At 40.2% G+C, this 24,269-nt stretch overlaps 1 protein-coding gene across 1 annotated transcript in view; it reads right to left on the reverse strand.

Annotated features, from left to right (window-relative positions):
- GABRA4 (gamma-aminobutyric acid type A receptor subunit alpha4) overlaps positions 1–20,425 on the reverse strand; it is a 62,125-nt gene extending 41,700 nt beyond the window's left edge. Inside the window, exons 1-6 of the mRNA XM_045533091.1 lie at positions 20,243–20,425; positions 19,769–19,887; positions 5,594–5,661; positions 4,331–4,551; positions 4,077–4,159; positions 1,333–1,476 (exon numbers count right to left, since the gene is read on the reverse strand). Coding sequence (XP_045389047.1) covers positions 1,333–1,476; positions 4,077–4,159; positions 4,331–4,551; positions 5,594–5,661; positions 19,769–19,887; positions 20,243–20,328 — 721 coding nt within the window. The 5' untranslated portion in view covers positions 20,329–20,425. The remainder of the gene's footprint in view (positions 1–1,332; positions 1,477–4,076; positions 4,160–4,330; positions 4,552–5,593; positions 5,662–19,768; positions 19,888–20,242) is intronic.
- Positions 20,426–24,269: the final 3,844 nt, after the last annotated feature.

The following is a 24,269-nucleotide window of genomic DNA, read 5'->3' on the forward strand; positions in this document are numbered from 1 at the left end:
AAACAAAAAATCTTCATCATCTCACACCTTTTTTTTTCAGATGTTACAACTACTCATTTTCTACTAATGCAGTCTTAGCATTCTGATCTGGCTTTCAAGACCTTTTAAGAACATGAACTCAAAATGTTGATGCTTGAATCTTGGTTTTGCTATGTGTTAACTGTATGACTTAGGCAAGTTACTTAAATGCATTGTATTTAAATCTTCCTCGTCTGTAAAATGAACATAGTAATGGTGTCCATTTCATGGGGCCATGAAGAGAATTCAACGAATAAATAAATGAAAAGAATTTAGAATGCTGCCTGTCAAATGGCAATTTCTGAATTAATTTTAATTCTTGCTATGGTCTGAATGTTTGTGGTCCCCCAAAATTCATATGTTGAAACCTAATAACCAACGTAATGATATTAGGAGGTAGGCTTTGGGCAGTGATCAGATCGTGAGTGTGGAGCCTCATAAACGGGATTAGAGCCCTTATAAAAGAGGCCCAGTGTGAGTCCCTCTCATGCCCTTGAGTGTCTCCATATGAGGACACAGTGAAAAGGAACCATTCCATGAAGCAGGAAATGAGCCCTCACCAGACACTGAGTCTGATGGCACCTTGATCTTGGACTTCCCAGCGTCCGGAACTGTGAGAAATGAATTTCTGTTGTTTATAAGCCACCCAGTTTATGGTATTTTGTTATAACAGTCCAAATGGACTAAGACAACTATAATCAAAATAATATTTTTTCTGATGATATGGGTATATAAGGAATGGTTTTAGAACAAGCAATAATCAGCCAATGTTTCCCGTTAAATATGATAAAAACTAAATCCTATGATTCTTTCTATATACATTCTAAAAGCAAATACAAACCAAGAATCATCAATAATAACCATCCACCTTCCAGTGTGACAACTTTAATGTATACTCTTAATATACTTTTTAAATTAATTTTTAGATTTTGGTTTACTTTGGAAAGGAGGAAGGCAGTACCATGAAATTAGATAAAATTAAAAAAGATTTTTGAAAAGCTCCATGAAAATAAGACTTCTGGCCTCATAATTTGGTTGAAAACAGTGTTAACATATTTTATTACTGACTTTTCCTTTTGAAGTAAGAAAAGCAACTCATTTTTCACATATTACCAAGTCAGAATTTATTTTAAACTAAACTAAGATTATAAATATAAACAAAGAAATTCTGAGCTATGATTTATGCACCAATTCTATTTCTGGGAAATTTTTGTTGTTCCCCTGAAAACACTAGATATTTCAGAGAAAAAGTGAGGACTAAGCTCTATTGCTAACACCAGGTAGCATATCGACTTTAATCAGTAAACGTCTCACCGGTAATCGATTTTATAGTTTCACTTGATACTGTTTGGCCAATCAAGTCATACTGAACTAAGCTGGAAGACTCCTTTGGCACCTCAACTGATTTCTCAGGACCTTTTGTCCAAGTATAGATCATCTCGCTCTTTGGATATGCATCTGAAGGAGAACACAGAATGTGGTTAGAATCAGTTTGCCTTTTTCACCCACGTTGGTGGTCCACACTTAAGAAAAACAGTACATGTTCAAGAAAGATGGAATAAATGCCAACAATGTTCATTGTGATTTATTCAAACATGTTCAAGATTCAGAAAACTGTAGAGATTAAATAAATAGCCTTGCAACTCAACAGGATTTACTGCTTTTATGCCAAAGAATTGGAGGAGGAGAGACTAAAACCGTGGCATCTGAAATGCTGCGTGTGCACCAGCTCGCTTGGGTGTTTCCAGGTTACTAGCATAAGCAGCTGCAAAGCAGACATACTACACCCCATGGCAGTTCTGTCAGCCCCCCAATTCTGTCACTTCTAACTCACTTCCAGGGCTTGACCAATGCTAACTTCTACCCTAATGCAGCTGTGCTGTTTGGAAATGGACCAGATGCTGCCTGTAATAATACAACAACCAAAACACACAGATCCTACTGTTGGGAGAGCTCTCCAGGGGTCACCTATTCCAGACGCTGCCTCTGGGCAATACCCACCCTGTGTGGGAAACCATCCTGCAGTGACAACTGCTTTGCCCTTTGGAAAGCTCTCCAGGGAATGTAATCACACAACCAGTCCCACCACCTTTAAGCTCTCACCATCAGGACATTTTCCCTTCCGTCTTCAACAGATCCCTCCCCGTGGCAATTTGAGCCTGTTTGCTATTATTGGGCTTTCAGTGCAAATGGAGCCCAGCTGCTGGCCCGCCAGTCCCCAGCACAGACAGCTTGGCTTATGCACAAGGAAGTTCAAAGGAACCAAAATAAACTGTGTGTCCCCTACCGCCCCACCCCCCGGCCAAACCTTCCTAAAATGGCCAGAGCACAGTAGGTCTTTGATGGAACCGTTTCATTCTACAAAAGGAATTGATAGCTAAGAAGACTATCTTTATAAACGCCCTTGCAAAGCGATGGTAAGGCTTGCCTTGTCATTTAGCATTATACAGTTACGTGTCAGCATTTATTTCCAGAAATATATTCACACTTCATTAACCCTTTAAAGCCCCTGTATACTGTGTTCTTGTCTATGATATTTTAGACCAGCTATCCTTTTCTTGGCTACCCTACCTTGCTAGAATAGTCTTCTCTCCTGGGTTTCTCATTCCTCTGAATCACAGAGTTAAATAGTGTTTTTTCCTCTTTCCAAAGTACTTAAGAATCCTCACTTGCTGAGTATGATGTGTCTCTTTTGAATCCTCGATCTGAAAGCATCAGCTTCCAAGGTGGGATATCTTTATTCCATATGAGCCCTGACTGAGTCCCAACCACGCTCGCTCCCACAGAAGAATGTTTTCTATGAGAACTAGAGGGAAGTAGGGGGTGGAAAGGACTTTCTCTAGATAAGAACTATCTTGGGTGAAATTTAAATGATTACAACACAAGTGGATTTTAATTCTGGCCCCAGTGAGATCACCCTTTCTATGTATTTTTCTGTTTCTTTCTTCTCTCATTAAATCATTGGTCAGTGAACAAATGGCTCTGGCTTCAAGCTATTGAAGCCACTGAATATTGTGATTACTGGGGGTTATAAAAAGAATGGCGACTGCCGAGTCTCATTAAGTTAAGCAGCGAGCGAGGATAACAGCAGGCAGCAGTTTCACAATCAGTGCGACTAAGAATCTGAAGCGATAGTAAAAGCCAGCATCTATTTTTGGTAGATTCTGATTGAATTGAAAATTTGAGGCAGACCTTAGAAAGGCGATCACATTTTGCTTCCATCTCAGAGAAGGGAGCTTGAGGAAAGGAATCTTACATTCTTTCCTATCCATTCATCTCATCCTCTTGCCTTCATCTTTACAAAATCTCCCAAACACACGCATGTACACACACTTTCTCTTCTAGTACTGTCCTAGTCTAGCCCACCACCCTCCTTGCTGTACTTGTGCTATTGCTCCAACTCTTCCACTCCAGCTTCTCTACTACCCATTCTCCAATGAAAAGTTAAATTATGAAATGTCAATCAAAGAAAGACATACCCTTTTGTAAAATCTTCCAAAGGCTTCCCGTAGCTTTTAGATAGAATCCAAACTCCTTCATGTGGTCTATAGGGCACTATATTATCTCAGACCACATCTCTTACTATGCTTTTGTCATGTTTCAGCCACTTTTATATTAGCGATGCTGCTTTTGTTATTTTAACCTATGCCATGTCAGGAAGCCCTGAACTTTCTTTGGACTTTTCTCAAACCTGCTATAAAGGACTCTGCTTGCAACAGAAACTGTTAGATTATGTATGTATCATTTGTACTTTCCATGTCACACCACCAATACGTAGAGTTCAGAGGTCCCTAAATTTCACCAATGATTATCAACCAATTAATTATGACCTCAAACCACCTAGACTATCTGTATAAGTAGGCTTTTGGTGTTTTGGGGGGAAAGAGGGTTGTTTTATTTATTTTAAAATATTAGTTAATAAACATTCCCCTAAAATTCAAACCTCAACAGTTTTTGTCATGAACAATGATTTAAATGTTGTACTATGAAAAATATTATACATATATATCAGCTTACTGAAGTAATCATAAATTCTAACAACGTCTGTTATAACTTACAACTCCCGAATTTCAAAGGGCACGCGTGACCGTCCATGGGAAAATCCACCAGTCTCATGGGACACTCTGCACTTATGGTGAGTCTATGATGAAAAAAATGCAATTAAATAAAATCAACCTTTTCTTAAAAATAATGTCATAGATTCTAAAAAGAGAAGGCAGGAAGGAAGGAAAGGAGGGAGGGAGGAATGGGAGGAAAGGAACAAAAGAACAAAGGATAAAAATGGAAGAAGGAAAAAGAAAAAAATGATTACCTCATTGTGTATAAAATAGTTCCATTTCTCATAATTCTGAAAAGCTTATTTGGAGCTGTCATATTATGTGAGACAGATTTCTTTCCATTCCTGAAGAAAGTATCAGGGGTCCACACTTTTGTTACCATCATATTGTTCAGTCTCAAAATTTCAATGGGGCCATCGTACTTCAGTCTTTTGTCAATCCAGGTCTGTCTGAAGAACACATCCATTGTGTATTCCTGGGGAAATTGGTTTGAGATATATTTAAATCACAAATGACTACTCATAGGCACGCAGAAATAATGCATTAAATTCTAGTCTCTTTTCCACTCATAAGAAAGACAACCCTAAAAAAATTAATAGGAACAGAAATGATCTTAAATTAATGGAGCAAAGAGATTCTCAGCGATTAGAGTATGTTATGTCCATCTTGACACCTTCATCTTCTGTATTCAAAAGATAATACCATATGTATTAATCACGTAAGAATAAATTACTATAATTCAATAAAACTGCCAGCGCTAGCGAATTGCAGTTGTTTTACTTCAGACCAGATAGCAAAAATCAGTTAACGTGTAACAAATATCTTGTACAATTAACCATAAAATTGTAGGCTTTTTTGAAAAGACAAAGTAAAATTTGTAAAAGATAAATTTTATTTTCACAAAGTTTTTTAAAATTACTCAAATAACCCAAGAGTTCCAAATTACTTAGGAGCTTTGAGTCAAGGAAAAAAGTAAAGTAGGTTCTTTGTCATACAAACTAAATGTACTGGATATAAGATAGCACAACAGAATGCATAGATTCTTCCTGGCCAGTGCATGGTACTCTAAGCTCTTTAAGCAAGCATGAGGGGCAGGGAAAACAAAGTGGGCAACAAGCGATTGGATCAACATGAAATATTAAATGCAATTAGGACTATGATACAGTATATACAATTAGCACATACCCAAACTAATTATAATTGCTAATTTTTTTCTCCACAATAATTTCCTAAGGAAAAAACAAAAACAAAAACCTATACAGAAGGTTGTGCTACGGGGAACAGTAATAAGAAAGTTCTTCTGTTTGTTGAGAATGACGCCAAATCAACAGATACTCAAACGTTACAGATGAAATGCAAATGCAACGTCTTACTCTTTAAACACCTTTAAGTTTAATTAGGCCATTCTTTGCCTTCCTAGCTTTGTATGACTGACAACAAAATAAATACTAACTGCTCTCTCTTCTGCATGTTTTCTTCAAACCTCCAAGGGTAGATTAAATTTCCCAAACACCTACCATTTCAACATCAGAAACGGGTCCAAAGCTGGTGACATATATGTCAGTTTTCACTTCTGTAACGGGACCTAGTAAGCATGAAGTAAATAAGTGTGAAAAAATAATTACCAATTTTACAGGCTAGGAAGGTTTGATAATTAAAGAGTAAATACAGATATGATATAGCATGTTTTTGCAAGCACCTTAAGTTTTCAATGAGATAATGAATCTCTACCAAAAAATACAGACCAAGGCAAAACAAAACCAGAAAACAACGTCTACTTACGGGCAAAAAGAAACCCCGATTACTTACCAGGAACCTTGCTTCGTCAAAGACACATCTGCCCTGGGAACTGTTACATCAAGCAATGCAGAGACACAAAATCTTTTAACCTTTGTGGTTTTTTATCGTCCATCATCTGATGGGTCTCTATGAAGAAGGGAACTAATAAAAAGAGGAAAAGTGGCCAGAAGAGCAAATGGGAGAAAAACCCTAATGTCTGTAAGGAATCTGTCTTTGGAGAGTTGAGGATACTGGCAAGTAACTTAAAAAATGATTCTTGTCACCTTTAGCAATGGGCACACCATCCACTGGTGATGGGATCGAGGACAAACCCCCATCAGTCACACTATTCATGCTCTGCCACCGACTAGCTGTGCGACTTGAGCAAGTCATTTAACCCGTCAATAGCAGCAACCGCTCACAGCGGGTAAGATGTTGATAGAGATCAAATGAAATTGCTGAACTAAGACGCTGAACACAGTGACTCTCCCACGAAAACACTCATTCCATGAGAGTTTCCCTTTGCTTCTGATAATGGCCATTATTCAGATTCTCTCCAACGTCTGAAGAAGACTGGTTCGCAGAGAAGCACATAGGTCTTTTGGCAGATAAAAGAAAGGTGGGAGCACAATGACAATATGAGTGACACAGATTTTTGACAAAGGATTACAATCTGGGCTTAACACAATCTGAGTTTAGCATAATGCTTAAAATCAGGAATTCGGGAGTTCAAGTTCTGTGCTCACATCTAGTTATATGAGCTTGACCAAGTCACATGTCCTCATAGGTAAAGATTTTAATGAGTATTAACTGAAATAATATAAGTAAATCACTTGTCCCAGTGTCTAGAACATAATGTGTTCAATAACGATAATAGTGATTATTATAGATAAAACAGGATTTTACTACTAATAAAACTACAAAAATTGTTGCTCCCTTGTACATCATTCCCTTAAACAATAGTTGATAACACTGTATGGCCAGGGGCTAGATACTCCATAACTGGAAAGAGCAACGTCTGCTATCAAGATAAAATAATCACTCTTGGATGTTGATTGGGAAATTGGATTTATGCCAAGAAAGATAAAGAGCCACTGGTGTCACTGAATGCCCTACTGCTAAAGGTATCCTCATAAAAATGAATCCGAATATTTCTTACTCTAAAGAATGTAGAGCCACACAAAGAAAGATAGCTTGAGGGAAAATGAGAAAATTCTTTACTGAATAAGCACCTAAGGAAAACATAGCCCTTGGCAGTACAGTGAGAGAAAAAGTCTAGATAAGGCCGATGTATCATGAGTTTTAATTTTTAAAAAACTACATCTTTGGAAAGTAGAAAAGTTAATTAAATTTTTATTTGAATGAGAAATTGGAAATGACAACAAAACGGTAGTAATAAGCTCATTAAAGCCCAATTGTTCCAGGAATAGTTAGGTGATCCAGGAAGCAGGTGATGCGTGTTGAACCCTAGAAGACGGCGATTTCACTCAGGTTCAAGAGTGGGAGAAATCACTGTTGGCTTCGTGAGAGCAACTGCAAAAGCATTAACAAGCAGAAACACTGTGTCACTGCAGACCAGGGCAAGGGGAGATAAGTTATTGAGAACAATTAAGGTTGATTACGTGTAGACAACTAGACTATTTCATGAGATTTTTGAGAAATCAAAAGTTACTTTGAAGGTCAGTTTAGGGCAGTGGTCCGCAAATTTTACGTCAGAATCACCTGGAGAGCTTGTTAAAGTACAATTTGCTGGACCTCACACGCAAATGTGTTGATTTATTATTAGTCATAGGTGGGGCCAGTTTGCATTTCTAACAAGGTCCTAGGTGAGACTGTTCACTTTAGTTGACAGCGTTCATCTGTTTCCTAGAATAGGATTTACCACACTGTGTCCTATAAAATACTAATACCATCGGTATTCCAAGAGAGTGGGAGGAGTTCAGGAGAGGGAGGAATTAGGCCAATAATATTTTTCTTTGTAAATTTATTTTAAGGTGTGGGTATATGCTAATTCTTGTGGTTATAATGATTCCAAGATAATAACAAGAATTTTCAAATTCTTACATAACATGATACTTTCTTAATCAAGGAAACTATCACGAGAGCAAACAGACAATGATTCTTGAAAAATGTTTTGTGTTCAGAATTACGGCCTCAGTACTTGTTTGTGATGTTATTCAGTGTTTGCCTTTTATGATCGCATGGATCTTTGAGATTAAGATTCTAGAAGCGTGTGTTTGGTGGAGAGATTTCACTGGGACACTCATTCAATACACACACACTGAGTGAGTGCGGGTTGTGTGCCAGGTTCCGTGCTAGGCTCCGATGCCACCGAGCTAAACAGTCCCCTGCCTCGGGAGTTAACATGCTATCGGGTCACTCGGAGTATAAATGTAGTAGTGAAAAATAAAATTAAGTGACCGAATGCTACCATTTCTAAGAGGAAAAAGATGGGTTGGTAAGGGAGTGAGAGACTGGCGAGCCTACTCTGGATTTGTGGTCTGAGCCGCTTTGTCACAGCAGCGACTTGTAAACCGAAACTTCAAGGCTGAGCACGAGCCCTTGGAAGCGCTGAAGAATCGGTTCGCAGAAAGAACTGAATGGGGACAGCCAGAGGCAGGAGCCAGGCTCGGTGTGTTCAAAGACTAGAAAAGAGGCCAGTGGGGCTGACGCAAGGCAAAGGGGAGAGAGAATAATAAGAAAGGAGAGCCACAAAACCGGAATGAAAACCAGGGTACCGGGGACAAAACATCTACTCCGGAGTCTGTGTTCTAAAAAGTAGCATCTTTTAAGAAACATATTTATAATATATGTTATGGTGACTGTTGTTAAAACGATGTGGAAATGAACTTATAGAAATACCAGTAAAAGACGGGAAGATGCATAAAGTATTTCCTCCAAATTCATATGTTGAAGTCCTAACTCTCAATACCTCCAGATGTGACCATATTTGAAAATAGGATCTTTTTTTTTTTTTTTGAGACAGAGTCTTACTCTGTTGCCCGGGCTAGAGTGCCGTGGCGTCAGCCTAGCTCACAGCAACCTCAAACTTCTGGGCTCAAGCGATCCTACTGCCTCAGCCTCCTGAGTAGCTGGGACTACAGGCATGCATCACCATGCCCAGCTAATTTTTTCTATATATTTTTCATTGTCTGGCTAATTTCTTTCTATTTTTTTAGTAGAGATGGGGTCTTGCTCTTGCTCAGGCTGGTCTGGAACTCCTGACCTCCAGCGATCCTCCCGCCTTGGCCTCCCAGAGTGTTAGGATTATAGGCGGAAAATAGATCTTAAAGGGATAATTAAGTTAAAAAGAGGTCACTAGCATAGACCCTAATCCAATATAACTGGTATCCTTATAAGAAGAGATCAGGACACAGACACACACATAGGGAAGACCATGTGAAGACAGAGAGGAAACGGCCATCTATAAACCAAGGAGAGAGGGCTCAGAAGAAACTAAACTTGCCAACACTTTGATGTCTCTGGAATTGTGAAAAAAATACATCCTTTTTGATTAAACCACCCAGTCTGTGATAGTTTATTACAGCAGCCCTTGTAAGTGAACACGGAAGTTAACTATTTTTCCTATGTTCTTTCCTGGAGTTTACTTCCTCTGATATTTACATCAGTTCTGCCTTTGCTTGTAGACCGTGGCAAGAAGTTTGAGTTATATCCCCAAATCACTGGGAGGCCACTGAGGGTTTGAAGTAAGGGAATTATATGATTGGATTATATATATACATATATTTGCAAAACCACTGTGGCAGTTATATGGACAATAAATTACAGTGAGGCAAGAGTAGAAGAAAGGCTCTTGTAAGAGGCTGCTATACTGGCCCAGCTGGGAGATGGGGACAGTGGTCTGAACTAGGGACACAGCAGTGGGGATGGACGAGGGACAGATAAAGGAGGTATATGCATAACTGCTAACAGGGGGTGGGTATTTTCCAAAGAACAATAAACAGATATAATACTTACTATTTATTGAAGGTCTATTACGTGCTAAGCAAGCTACTAGGCTCTTCCCACGTGGTATTTCATTTAACCTTCACGATATCCCCCAAAAGTGCTATTATCATGGAACTTTTATGGATTTAACCCCCGAGCTCACAGAGAGAAGTTCAATACTGTATACCAGAGCCAGAATTCTAACTCCCTTGTATTGATCTCCAAAGTGAGTTCTAGCTTTACCACACTGTATTATGTCATAAAATAATAAATCAATAATCAATTACTTAAGCAATATGGAATTTTATATCTGGTATACAACATGCTATACCTACATCTCCTATTTTGTTCATGAGAAGTTGATGAAGTATGTTCCTGTAGCATTTTTTATGGCTTTACTTTTTTTCTTATTACAACCTACCTGAGTCTGTCCTTTTACCTTTAATGGCAAACACAAAACCTTAATCCTTTTTGAAGTCCCAAACTAGTATAGTGCTTTGCACCTATTAGGTGCTGAGTAACTACGTGCTTCACTGTGATCCTAATATCATCCCAATGGTGATTTTAAAACCCCTCAAAAGGAAACAATAATGTGATTCATTTGCTACAACAGTTAAGCTAAAAATATTTCTCAAATAAATCAGAAACTATGTCTAATTTATATTTGTATCCTCTCCCAGAACCAATCTCGGGCCTTAAATGTAGAAGGTTTCTGATAAATCAGTTGCCAATGAATAATGGCCACTATTCAATTAAGAACAATTCTTAGAGACGCTTCCTCTAATACTACTGTTTAAAATGTTCAAATCAACCTTACTAAAAGCATAATTACATAGAAACCACATAATTTTGAACTTGGAAGTTTTCCCCATAATTTTATATGCATTGGTGTAACATCAAAGACATCTTTTATAGGCTTTGTGTGACATCAAAGACATCTATTACTTTGGTAATAGAGAAATGGTTTTTAATCCCCCAAATATGATGACATTCTGTAAGGCAAACAAGATGATTTTCAACAGTCTTTGAAAGAAAGAGCCAAGACCAGCAAGATCAAATTCAGGAAAGTACTCCCATTTAGTTAATGAATCTAACTTGCTGGGAAAGTGGAAAGATAATTAACAATGTATCAGATGATTTTCCACTGTTTACTTTAGCAGTATAGACCTAGTTAAAGCATGGTATCACTTTTCAATTTCATCTCCAATAACGTTGTACAATTTGCTGTTACATAAGAAAGACCTAAGGTGTTTTGCTGATCTTGAAACTAGTCAATCCTTGTTTTCCACGTTTCCTCCCCAGCTATGCACTTAAGGAAATATTTCTAATTTTCCATCCACCTACATCAGGCATCCACCTACATCTTACACAACCCTAGTGGTGTATCTCTGAAAATGAAGAGACTTAAAGTACTTAAGAGGTACAACAATAACAGCAAGGAATCTTAAGTGAAATATATAAAGAAATCTCTAATTTTGCTTTGTCATTTACAAATATAGAAATACTAGACTTCCTGAATATTAAACAAAGACCAAAGATATCTATTAATATCACTAAGAAAGCAGAAAACTACGGAATTCTAGATGCTTCTTCAATTTAGAAACCATTAAAGATTAGAGCCTCTTGTATTACATAATCTTTCCATCAATCCTAGTCTACTTTGTAAATAATTAAAGCCATCAAATCAATAAGAAAAGGATAAATAACAATAGAAATAATAAATTATGGGCAAAAGATGAAAACAATTCACAGAAAGGAAATTCTTGTAGTCAATAATGATTTGAAAAATGCTCAACCATATTAGAGCATAATAGACATAACAATGTCAAATCATTTCACAATACAATACCATTTTGAGAAATACCAATTTTATATATTCTCTTTCTATATATATATTAATACATGTGTGTGTGTATCCTCATTGTTAAAGAGGGTATGTGCACCCTGAATCTCATGTTCATTATAAATTTTATACCAGAGTTTGGTTTTGTAAACTCACCACGAAAAATACTTTGGCATAATCTTGTCAAGCTGTACTCCTACTTACACTAAGATCTAGAAAAATTTATTCCTTGATATATATGCAAAAAAACCCTCTTGCACATTTACAGCAGGAAATTTGGGCCAGGATATTCACAGCACCACAATCTTGGAAACAAGCAAAAAGTCTGCTGCCAACAGAGCAGATGAATAAGCTGATTCCTATGCAATGGGAATATCACATAACAGTCAAAATGAATGATCTATAGCAACATGCAACAATAAGAATGAATCTTAGCAATACATAATTAAGTTAAAAAGCATCAACGGATTATATATAGCAAGTTCAAAACAATTAAATATTTTAAATATATTTTAAAAAACAAAGATGACCTAAAATAACATTCAAGGAAAAGCTAAAAAATAATTTTGAAAGAACTCAGAATGGTGGTTGATCTGGGTGAGGAAGACAGGAAGATAGGATGGGGAAGACCACATAGCAGAATAAAAGTTGTTGTCAAGGTCCTGTACTTTTTGGTTTAACTAAGTGTGTTTATTATAGTTTAATAAATGAATGAATAGATGGATGTATAAAAAGAAGGTTATGCTTGGGCCAATAATGAGAGTGTGTCATAAACCAAGGATTAATAATCTAGAATTCAATTCTGTGTACCTGAGGTTTATTAGAAGAAATACATTTAAAAGCCTAGAGTATACAGCAGTGACGTTTAATGATACACAGAGGCAAGCTGATGACTTTCTCATCTACGATAAAAGTAATCTAACAACCCAGTGAAGTATTCCTTAAACATCCACCAATTTACTAATATTCTATGATCTAGGTTTTACAGTACCTATTTCAGGAAATACCAAATGTGTTTTGCACATCCTTACCCTAAAGAAAATGTAACCTATATGATAGTATCAGTGCATTTTTTTTTCTTTTTTTTTGATAAACCAATAGCATAAGAAAGTAAATTTGTGTTTTAGATTCCATCTTCTCTTGTTTTCTCAAGGGCATCTTTCCTTCAGTTATCTCTTTCCTCCATTCTAATACTTAATTTTCCTCTACTAGATTATGCCCAGTAGTTCACAAACATGATACAGTCTATTCTTTAAAAAAATGCAACCTTCCCTCTTTCTCTTCCCTTTTGTATTTAAACTTCTGAAAAGAAACTATACACACTGCCTCTAATTCTTCCCTTCCTGTCGACTCCATCATCCACCATAATCTGGTTTCATGATCAGGATCCACACTTCCTTTTGGCAATACTATCGGTTCTTCCTTGCCTGTAGCATTGTTCTCACCAACTTGAAAAGTAATTTTATTTCTCCCATTTTTAAACATGCTTTCTTGATTTGACTTCCTTCCATCTACCATCCCATTTCTCTTCTTCCCTTGTACAAATGCTCAGAAAAAAGTTTCTCCCAATCTCTCCCAAACATACCCCATCAGACTTCCACATCCATCATGTCACCGGAACATTGCTCTTACCAAAGTCATTGCTAAATCAGGTGGTCAAATTAAAGTCCTTATCTTTTTTGATCTGTCAGGAGCATTTGACTTAATTAATCAATCCCTCCTCCTCTTTGAAATACTCCTTTCTTTTCTTTTCTGTTCTTTTCTTTTCTTTCTCTTCCTTCCTTCCTCCCTCCCTCCCTTCCTTCCTTCCTTCTATCCTTCCTTCCTTAACATCTTTTACTTTACTTACACATACTCCCTTGCTTTTTCTGCTACTTCCGTCTTTGTGGGACAGAAATCCCTCCTCCTCTCTCCCCACTTCTTAACATTGGAGATCTCAGCACTCAATATTTGTGTGTCTTCTCTACCACCTTTAATCCCCTGGTAATCTCTTTAGTCTTGTGGCTTTAAATACCACGTATGTTGACATACCGATCATCCAGAATCCCGAGCTCATCTCTACCTGGTATCTAAAAGCCATCTCAGACGTACCACACTCACACGCAAATGGTGTATCCATGCCCCTCGTCTGCGTCTGCCATAGCCTTGGCATCTCCATTTTTCCAGGTGTTCAAGTCAAAAACTTTATAGTCGGCATTGACACCTCCCTTTCATTCACATCCCACATTTTAGCAGTCATCGGTTGACTTTAAGTTCAAACAAATAGCCAGAAGCCAACGATTTCTTATAACTTGACAAACTTCTCTGCCACCAGCTTGGTCAAAGTGTCCAGCATCTCTTGCCTGGTTTATTGTGGAAAACCTCTCTGCATCTGCCCCGGCCTCTGACCGCCCATTCTCAACACAGCAGCCGAGGTGGGTCTTTTAAAATTAATCAGTTCAGCTCTTGCCCCTGCTAAAATCTTTCCAAACACTTCTGATTTGACTCTGAGTAAAAGCAAAGTCCTTACCAGCCTGCAAAGCTTTACACAACCTTGTCCTTTTATCACACTGACCCCTTCTTATACCTCTTATCACACTGACCCCTTCTTCAGCCCTGCTAAACTTCACTGCAGCCACACTGACTTTCCTGCTTAGCAAGTTTGCACTTCGAGTTCCTCCTGCCCAGAAGACCCCAACCAACAGTGGCTTAGGCTCTTACCCACACTTATGACAAGCTTTCAAATATTATGTTCCTAATGAAGTCCCCCCTAAGTACCCTAGTGAAAACTGCGACCTCCTTCCCCGCATTATATTACTCCATAGCAGTTAATCGACATCTGGCACACTCTGCATTTTACTTATTTCTGTTATTTTCTCTCTCTTCCACTAAAGCCTGAGCTCATGAGAGCAGGGAATTGTGCAGTCCTCAGTAACTTTAAATAATACCACCCTTGCCCAGGTTCTCAAAATAGAAATCAAGGACTCATTTTTTTTTATTTTTCCCTTTTTTTAACCATCCACATCAAGGCAATCATCAATTCTTTGTCAAATTTAACTTCCAAAAAAAAAAAAATCCCACTTTTATCCATCTCTACTACATCTACCACCTTAATCCAAGCAGACATCAACTTAATAAAAAGAAGAAAGAAAGAAAAGAAAGAAAGGAAGCAAGGAAGGAAGGAGGGAGGCAGGGAGGCAGGGAGGGAGGGAGGAAGGGAAGGAAGGGTGGGCTTCTGCCCTGGTCTCCGTGCTTGCAATATTGCCCCATTTCCTTTCCGAAGCCTTTCTTCATGCAGCGAGCAGATACACATACTACAAGCTAAGTCATACCGTGCCATTCCCTACAATTTAGAAAATGCCAATGCCCACCAGATTCACTAAGAGAATAATCCAGGTTTCTTTACAGGATCCCCAAAGGCTTGCATGGCCCGGCCTCTGCTTACCATCCCGGCCCAATCCTGTGACATCCTTCCTCTTGCTTTCTTGCTGCAGGCACACGCCCCTCACTGCCTGAATCATACTAACCTATCATCTACCTTCAGACTTTTGTACCTGCTTTTATTGTTCTGCCTGAGAATAACTTTTCTCTCACCCTTTCCAAGCCTGGCAACCTTGGGTCTCAGCTTGGAAGACATCCTTGTTCATTGAATCTGACATGGAACCCTCACCAAACATTTTCTGTCTCTTAGCATGCAATGAGTTTGTCCCATAGCATTTTCATTTAATTATTTGCTTATTTGTTACTTTTAACTCTCTGCACCACTATAAAATCTATGAGGGCCTGTGTCAGATCAGAATTATATCTTCACAAACTAACATTGTTCCTGACACATAGTGGTCTCTTGATACACGTTGGTTTAACAAATGAATGAATGGATGGATGGGACAAATTAGAAGAGGATGAAGCTCTACCTCCACGTTGCCCTGTGGACTTGAAGTGTTCATCTATAGAGTTTTCAAAACATATCCTCTGCTGACATTCAATTAATAAAGCTAGCAAATGACACATAAATTTAATATTTAAACTGAGATACAGATCTTTGGAAAACATTGCAAGGACAATTTGATTTGTCTGGGAAAAATATCCCAACTTAACACAAATGTACACAATTTTCCATGTTTCCTTCACCATTTTAAAACGTTATAAAACGTTTAGAATAATAGTTATTTCACTCCTTTAAGGGAAATGTAGTTTTGCTTATTTTAAAGGCCTACTTTGCTTATTAACAAGGAGATATATTCAGGAAAATTTGCCTCTTTGCAAACAGGGTGATGCAAGAAAGCCTCAGCAGTAGACATAGCAACAGACCAGCTGCCTGATTAAGGGTTTAAAGGTCGGGGTGTGAGTTGCGACCTTATCCATCCCTAGCTTGCAGGGCTCTTGGATAGTTCATCGGGACTATTCTCGGCCTCTTCTCTAACAGAGGAATGAGGCCTGCTCTGCTTACTCCTTTGCATTTTGTGATAATCTTAGTAAATGATGTAATGTGAGAATGTGCTCAACACCACGGAGGACTCCACTAATGTGAAGTCCTACTACGTTAGTGAACAATCTTACAAAATTGACTCGAATGCTTCATTCTCACTTTAGAGGGGTTATGGGAGGCAATTCAAGGCAATCGTCTATATTTGGAATATTTATTATTCCAGATCGTGTGGCTCAAAAGATTGACATGCAATAAAGGCTGTGTAACCCTCCAATAAATAGAAAATGGGTAAGGACAGGCTTCCTAAACTACCTCCTGGTGGTTAGTCCATACCTTAGCTATGCGTTTTTAAGAAGGCACATAACACTATTGAAAGTGGGCAAGAACAAGCAGGATTATTTTCTAGCTCCCTTGTGGGAGGGCTCACTTGTGTGCCACTTATTAAATAGGAGCAGGTGCAAGCTACTTTAGAATGACAGCAACTGATTCGTCAGAGACGGAAAAACTACACCCCTTCAGAAGGCCCAAGCCAGCTTCTCTCAACATGCCTTCCTCCTCTCCTCACCTTGTCCCCTTTTCTTCTCCAATGGGAGAATGCAGGAGACAAGGGAGAGGAGATCCTAGAGGGATGAAAAAAAAAAGAGAGAACCATTTCAGTTCCTTTTATTTCCCTATCACAAGCTGTGCTGCTGAGTTAAAAATATGTAATTTAGTTCCCAAATCTATTTCAACCCCTGCCTGGCCTACTGAGCAATCACAAACCATCCAATTTCAATTCAAATCTTTGCTTTTAGCTTTATTTTAAATGGAACACAGCAAAGTTGTATAAACAGATATAAAATAAATGCTCTGCAAAGAGCAGAAGTAGGATTAAAGGAACCAGGAAGTAAAGCCATATTTATACATATTTATGGCGTACTGGTCAAAATCTGGATTGTTTTCATTTCATTTTTAAAATGCCAAACTTTCCACAAAGTATAAAATGTCACAGAAGGGATCAAACTTGAGGCATCTAAGAGTCTGTGCCAACAATGAGTTTTCTCATTATTTTCAGTGGTTACACATTTACAACTTCATGTAAACAGATAACACATTTTCTGCAGGTGAGAATTACTATTCCTCTGTCACATTTGGAATGCTACGCATTTACAGAGAATGACCCACTTCTAAAAAAATGAATCACATCTACCACAAATATTTATGAGTAGAGAAAAAAAACAATAACAAAAAAACACATTATGCTATATGGTAAATGTCTAAATAATTAGTTAACTCCTTAAAATCAACTGAATTCAATGCCTTCCCATAAAGCCACAAAGGTATCTCCAGGTGGGGAATGCAGATCATTCGGCAGTGCCAACTAAGATGATAAACAGTGCCCTTGAGACATTTAGCAGTATTGCAGTTAAGCAAAACCCAGTCACAGCTTACGTGGAAAGTTTTCACTTATTTTATTGTCTATATATTGTTTGGAAAAGAGCAGGTAGTAAGAAGGATCCATCTACAATAGATCTCATCTTCCTTTTGAGTTATAACTTGTACTATAACCAGCTGGGCATATATTATTTTAACTTTCAATGTCTAATAATAAAACCGTATAGTTTAAGTTATAACTTTTCACTTTCATTTATGTTCGGGCACATCAATTCTCTAATGAATATTTAAACTACATGTGATTTGATACTTGGGTTATTTCTTTTTTCCTCCCTTGAAATGTCAAGTTTAAAACCTTTACGGGCAGATGAAATCCTGTTTTATTGATATGATACAGTCTTAAATGGTACCGCATCATCTGAAACATTCTCCACAAGACTATTTTTGATCTAAAGTTATAATTTCCCAGTCATTTAGGAAGGATCGTGCATTGACAAGTGATTCACTTCTGTAACGAAGGCTCTTTTCAGATGTGCACGGAGGCAAACGCGGTGCAGGCAACCCATCCCTGGAGAGGCAACGTGAAAAGAGCCAGGAGAAACTTCCATCCTTCCCTATCACTGTCAACACGCAAATACTGAATTAATGCCCTCAATGAATGGCTTCCCATCACCTTCTCAGTAAAATCTAGGAAAAAAAAACGGTTTGGTCTTCAGAAGACCTGATGACAGCCCATCATTGCCATGCTGTGTGCCCCTGCACCAACCACTTTCCCCTGAGAGTCCTCATATGTTAAATGAGAAGAACAAGACTAGACAGACTCCAAAGAATCATCTCGCTCTACTCCATCCAACGCTATTTTATCTCCAACGATTCCAATCTGGGCCCACACTCCTCCTACCTGGTATCTAATGCTGTCCTGCTCCCCACTCTCACGCTCTCCATCGTCCAACACCGCAGCTCCTAAGCACCCTCCATAGGAAGCATGAAGCTCCTCTGTGCTTTTGATATTCGATACCCATCACATAGTAGCTGATACCATCCCAGTCTGCACAGCTCTGTCTTTTAAATACACAACCTGACTTGGGTTCACATCCTTCCCCTGCCCCTTACAATCTGTGAACTTGGACCAATTGCTTAAACTATCCAAGTGTCAAGTTCTTCATTGCAAAATGAAGTTACTGATGGCTTTCTTTTAGGGCAGGGGTGAGGGTTCACCAGAGTGATGCCTGTCAAATGCGGGGTATATGTGAAAAATTAATTAAATAAACACAATGTTAGTTGTGATTATTATGGTTACCACTACGAGAATATAATTCGTTCCTTGAAAATAGAATCTTTGTCTTGTTCAACTCACTTGCTGAAGGGTAACTAGCACGTGTATTGGAAAGAACAGGGACTTCGAGGTCAGAAGATGTGGGCCAGTCCCATGAGTGGGACCCTAGCAAGTCACTTGTCCTCACTGAATTGTACTGAGAAGCTGTTTGAGGTTAAAAATCATATCGTAAGATTTCTGTGAACCTACCTAGTGGGTAGCACAAAGCTTGCCACATAGATGCTCATTTTATATGCCAAGAGAACATGACTATGAAAAAGAACCACAGGACTGTTCGTGGATCTGCCTCTACTAAGCCCTTTATAACTATTTTGTTGGAGAAAGAAAGCTGAAATCTCTCTGACTCCCAAGTCCTAGGAGGAAGGCAAACGCCACCTCCCGTGGAGAACCACCCCACTGCAGAAGAGAGAAGGCAAGGACTGGGTTCTCCAGCACAGCAGGCAGCTCCGTGCCCCAGATTCCTGTCCTAGGTAGAACACCGGCCCAGGTTTCGGCAGAGGAACGGACACGTGGGAGGACAGGGGACTTTGGTTCAGCTGCCTCTAGAGCAACCTGCTCCGAGGAAGTGGCCAGGAAACTCCGTCACCGGGCGCAGCGAGGCCAGGCGACTGCGCCCCGAGTTCCCATTTTTGACTCTTCCCCTCCAACCTCCCCCACCCAGCAGTCAGGTCCCGGGAGGTAATTAGTGTGGGGGAGAAGCCAAGCTTCTGAGGGGGCGGGGAGATGGGAAAGTACGGGTGGGGGCGGCATTCTTGTCACAGTGTCACCGAGAGAGGAGGGGTGGGGGGGAGAGGGAGAGAGAGAGGGAGAGAGGGAGGGAGGGAGGGAGGGAGAGAGGGAGGGAAGGAGGGAGGGACAGAGAGGGAGGAAAGGAGGGAGGGAGGGAGAGAATATCTTCATTTTTGCACGCGAGGCATACCTAACGATATTCCCCCAGACAGACAGACAGGCAGACCGAGAGAGGGACAGACAGGACACATTTGCGCGTTTGAAATCGTTCATACCCCCAAATCCAGGACGCAGCCTGTTGTCATAACCATCGAGCAAACTGTCCAGGATGCGGGTGAAATTTTCTGGGCACAATTTCTCCTCCTTTTGGTTCTGTCCTGGGGATTCGTTTAAACTGCAAGCGCATAAAACGGGGGCGGAGGAGATTATTTTAAGAACCGTTCAGAGGACAGGTGGAAACAGGTCTTCTAGGGAGAGAGCCGCTTGCCCCTAAGCCGACGGAGGCAGGGCCGGGCGCTGGGAAGGGAAAGGCAGGAACGGCCAGGAGGAGCGCACCCCGCGCACACGCACCCCAGGACCCGCACGCTTCTTGCGCCCGGTGCCCCTCGTGCCGTCCGCGTCTACGCGGTCACGGAAAAGGCCGGCTTGGGGCCCCTGATCTTACAGCCGCGACAGGAAGCGGGTGGTCTGGGGGGCCGGGAGCCGGCCACTTCTCCCCTGCCCCCCCGCCCAGCCCCCCGAGGACTCACCAAGCCGCCAGGCACAGGAACTGCAGGAGGGCGACGCTGAGCCCGGAGGCCAGCGCGATCGCGGGAACCTTCTTGGCAGAAGCCATCTCTGCAACATGCCATACTTCAAGCCTGTTCCCGCGTCCAGGCTCTCGAGACGCCCGGGGCAGGGAGCGAGCGGGGCAGAGCGGCTCCGCGGTGCGCACACTCGCTCGCTCGCCGCGCAGCCCGGGCCGCGGTGGGCGTGTGCGCGGGGCCGGGGAGGCGGGACCCGCCCGGCTCGCCCCCTCCGTGCTCGCGCCGCCCGGGGCGTCCCCGGCCGTGGGGACCGCGCCGCACCCGTTCCCGCCCGGGCTCCGCGCGCGCCTGCCCCGCGGGGCCGGGCAAGTTTGCTCCGCCCGCGACTCCGGGGACGCGGACCCGGGTCTGGCGCCCCGGCTCCCGCCCGCACGCCGCGGCCCCCACGCGAGCGAGTCCCGGCCCACGGCCGCGCCGGGTCCCCTCCCTCCGCCGGGACTCGCTCCAGCCAATGGGGCTGCTCGCGCGTCGGTCGCCGGAGACCTGTTTGTGCCCGTCGCCGGCGCGGCAGGTGGAGGAGGGCGGGCGGCGGGGACGGGGGCGCGGACCCGGGTTCAAGTTCGGCAGAAACGGCCACCGGGACCCTGTGGGGGTGCGGGGGAGGGGGAGGGGGACGGCTGCGGGAAGAAGGTTCCGCCTGGTAACGGGGTTCTCAGCTCGCGGGACCGACTCTCGCCGAACTGCCAGGAGGTGGACTCGAGCCTCGCTCCGAAGTCACCGCGTTTGCTGAGCCGCCGGTCCGAGGACACCCAGTTTCTGTACCCCGCCCGCCCCCGGCGACGCGCGCGCCCTCCCGTCCTTTCCTGGGGAGGAGCGACCTCTGGTCGAGTCCCTGTCACTTCTCGCCACACTCTTGTCCCCCAGAGTAGAGTGGACGGACTTGCGGAGGTTGGTCACTTTAGGGAGGAAAAGAGGGTGGCTGGGGAGAGGGAGGAGGGGAGAGGGAACGAAAAAACGTATGTGGGGGTTACATAAATTATACATTTAAATGAACGGGAACAAGTGTTAGTTCACTTATGACTTGAAAAGGAACACTAAGCACTCTACCTTTGTTTTATTGAACACAGATAAGCATTTCCAATAGGCTTTTTAAAAACATTAATTACTGGCTGGGTTCAAGGGAGAAAAGTGCCTTTCACATCAATAGTGATGCCTGCGGCAATTTTCATAGGATGGATCAATGACCTAAGTAATTTCCATAATGTTAGATCCCTGGAACCGGATGCCAGTTATTATGTTCTATTTAGAACTTGGATGTTCCTTCAAATTCTGATGACTGCAGGACTGATATAATACAGAAACATGTTAGAGAGGGGATTTGTTTTTTTGTTTGTTTCAATCTCCTGATTAAAGTTTTCTTCCCAAGGGTAAGACAAAAGTGTGCTTAGCGTGCGATGGCCAGGGCTATGTGCCCTCGTGAAACTGCATGCTGTGTTGCTTCCTTCATGGAACTTGCTTATCCTTCATCCTGATTCCGCCTATATTATTCTTCTCTTGCAGACTGTGATATCCTTGGGGGCCTGGGCTGGGTAGCTTTTATTCATCTGTGTTTATTTTCTCTCTCCTTAGGGTGCCTTGCACATAGTATGTCAATAAATAATTATTGAATGAACCATTAAACAAGTCAATGAATTGCTTTCTCCTAGCTCCATCGTATTAATTTGTATGAAATTCAAGCTCTCTGTTTTGGGAAAAATAATTGAAGTACCAGTCAGTGTATCCTCCAATTATGCCATGAAAGCATTTACCTACATAGATTCTCCATGTACAATCTTATAAAATATCATATCACATCATATATTATTTCTCCAATCTTAATACTTTTGTATACTTTCTAAAGCCTAAATTACTATTTTCTGAACTACTTTTCCTTACAATTTCCACTTTAAAATGTACATATTAAAAAATAAATAACCAAAAATAATGGCCTTGGGAAAAAGAAGTTCTTTGCTGTTAAAGATAAATATCTCTAAAATTCAAATTTTAGATATGTGAAACTAATCCATTCAAATAAAAAGAACATTCCTTCTTTCTGGGTAGCTACTTCCAATTATATTTTTGTTAAATGGTTTATAATGTTTAAGTTTAGCTGAAAAAATACTAAAGACATTTATATCTCATTTAATTTTATTTCACAGCCTTTCATTTATATACTACCTTTGTATTACTTGTGATATGTTAGGTTTTACTGTCTGAAATCTTAAGAAAAAAAATTGCCTGTCAATATGAGTTTTTTAAAAAGTCCAACATTTCAAAAAAATTATAGTTTACCTTAAGTTAAAAGTATCATTAAATATGCTGTTGTTTTCCATGTAAACCACTGTTCATGATGGCTCAGGATTGTACATTCCTCTTCTTGCCTATATAGTTGCACAGAAATATGAGATGTTAAAATTGTATCCATACCTTCCTTCTTTAAAATTAAGTCTTTGATCACTATGTTTAGTAGAATGTGAATTGGGCCCAAGAACAGTACCTTCAAATATTGTGATGTTAAGCCAGTCACATTTTGTAAATTTAATAAGTGGGTTTACTTCTGATATAGTGGGATGCAAATAATACAGATTGCCCCACTACTAACATTTTAGGATGGACGCTTCAGGGTCCACAATGCCTATGAAATGCCCTGAAAATGAATACAAAATCTTGTATTCGTGTAAGCATGTGTATTTTTCTGTGAAACTGTTCATAACTCATCAAATTCTCAAAGACTATGGGCAACTATAGTTTGAACTAATGTTTTAATATAAAAGATGACACCTATACTAGAATACCCAACCAACCAGTTGGACAGTTATTTGTAACTAATGTGTGATAAACATCTCTATCCCATTTTATAAGCTTATCTACTGCCAGTGTCTATAGACTATTATGTAGATCTTGTCTCTTTTGTGGGTACTCTGCCCCATTTATTGTCAATTTATCAAATGTCCAATAAGCTTGGTACACAGAATTTTTGAGTGGTGAGGAAGTAAATAATTTGAAAAGGTTCAACCTGTTCCTCTTTCTTTCCACTATTTTTTTTCTGGTAAATATTGAGCCAGTTGTAACCAGTTGGGGAGGGTAATGACATGAGTTACTGCTTTAAATTCTGAAGACTTGTGGATATAGATTCAGTTTAAAACATTTTAGTTCCAAGAATTTAGAAGCTATTGACAATTTTATGTTAATGCATTTTTCTGTCCCAGGTGAGAAGAATCGATTTGATGCTCTCTAGTTATGCCTTTTTAAATTTGTATTAAAACAATGTTTCCACTGAAACGTTACCTCTACACCAGCCTGTCATCATTGTCTACTTATAGATTTTTATCTCCATTCTTTTTTTATTGTATGTACTTAAGGTATACAACATGATGTTTTAATATATATATAGAGAGAGAATGAAATTATTACTACAGTCAAACAAATTAACATATCCATCACGTAACATAGTTTTCTTTTCTAGTGTATGGTAAAAGCACCCAAAATCTACTCTCTTAACAAATAAATGTTCAGTATACCACACGATATTATTAACTATAATCCTCATGCTGTACATTAATCTCTAAACTTACTCATTGTACGTAACTGCAAGTTTGTACAATTGAACCTCCCCATTTCCTCCTCCTCCCTTTCCCGCCCTTGTCAACCACTGCTCCACTGTTTCTATGTATTTGACTTATTCTGATTCCACAAATAAATGAGATCATTTAATATTTGTCTTTCTGCGTCTGACATTTCATTTAGCACAATGTCCTCCAGATTCGTCCATGTTGTTGCAAATGGCAGTATCTCCTTTTTTAAGCTTAATTATCTTCCATTATATATCTCACAATTTTATCCACTCATCCATTGATGGACACACAGAAATTGTTTTCACATCTTGACTATTGTGAATAATGCTGCAATTAACATTGGAGCTCAGATATCGCTACAAGATGCTGACTTCATTTCCTTTGGCATGTCCCCAGCAGAAGGATTGCTAGGTCAC

Source organism: Lemur catta, chromosome 19, assembly GCF_020740605.2.
Source record: "Lemur catta isolate mLemCat1 chromosome 19, mLemCat1.pri, whole genome shotgun sequence".
Lineage (NCBI taxonomy): Eukaryota > Metazoa > Chordata > Mammalia > Primates > Lemuridae > Lemur > Lemur catta.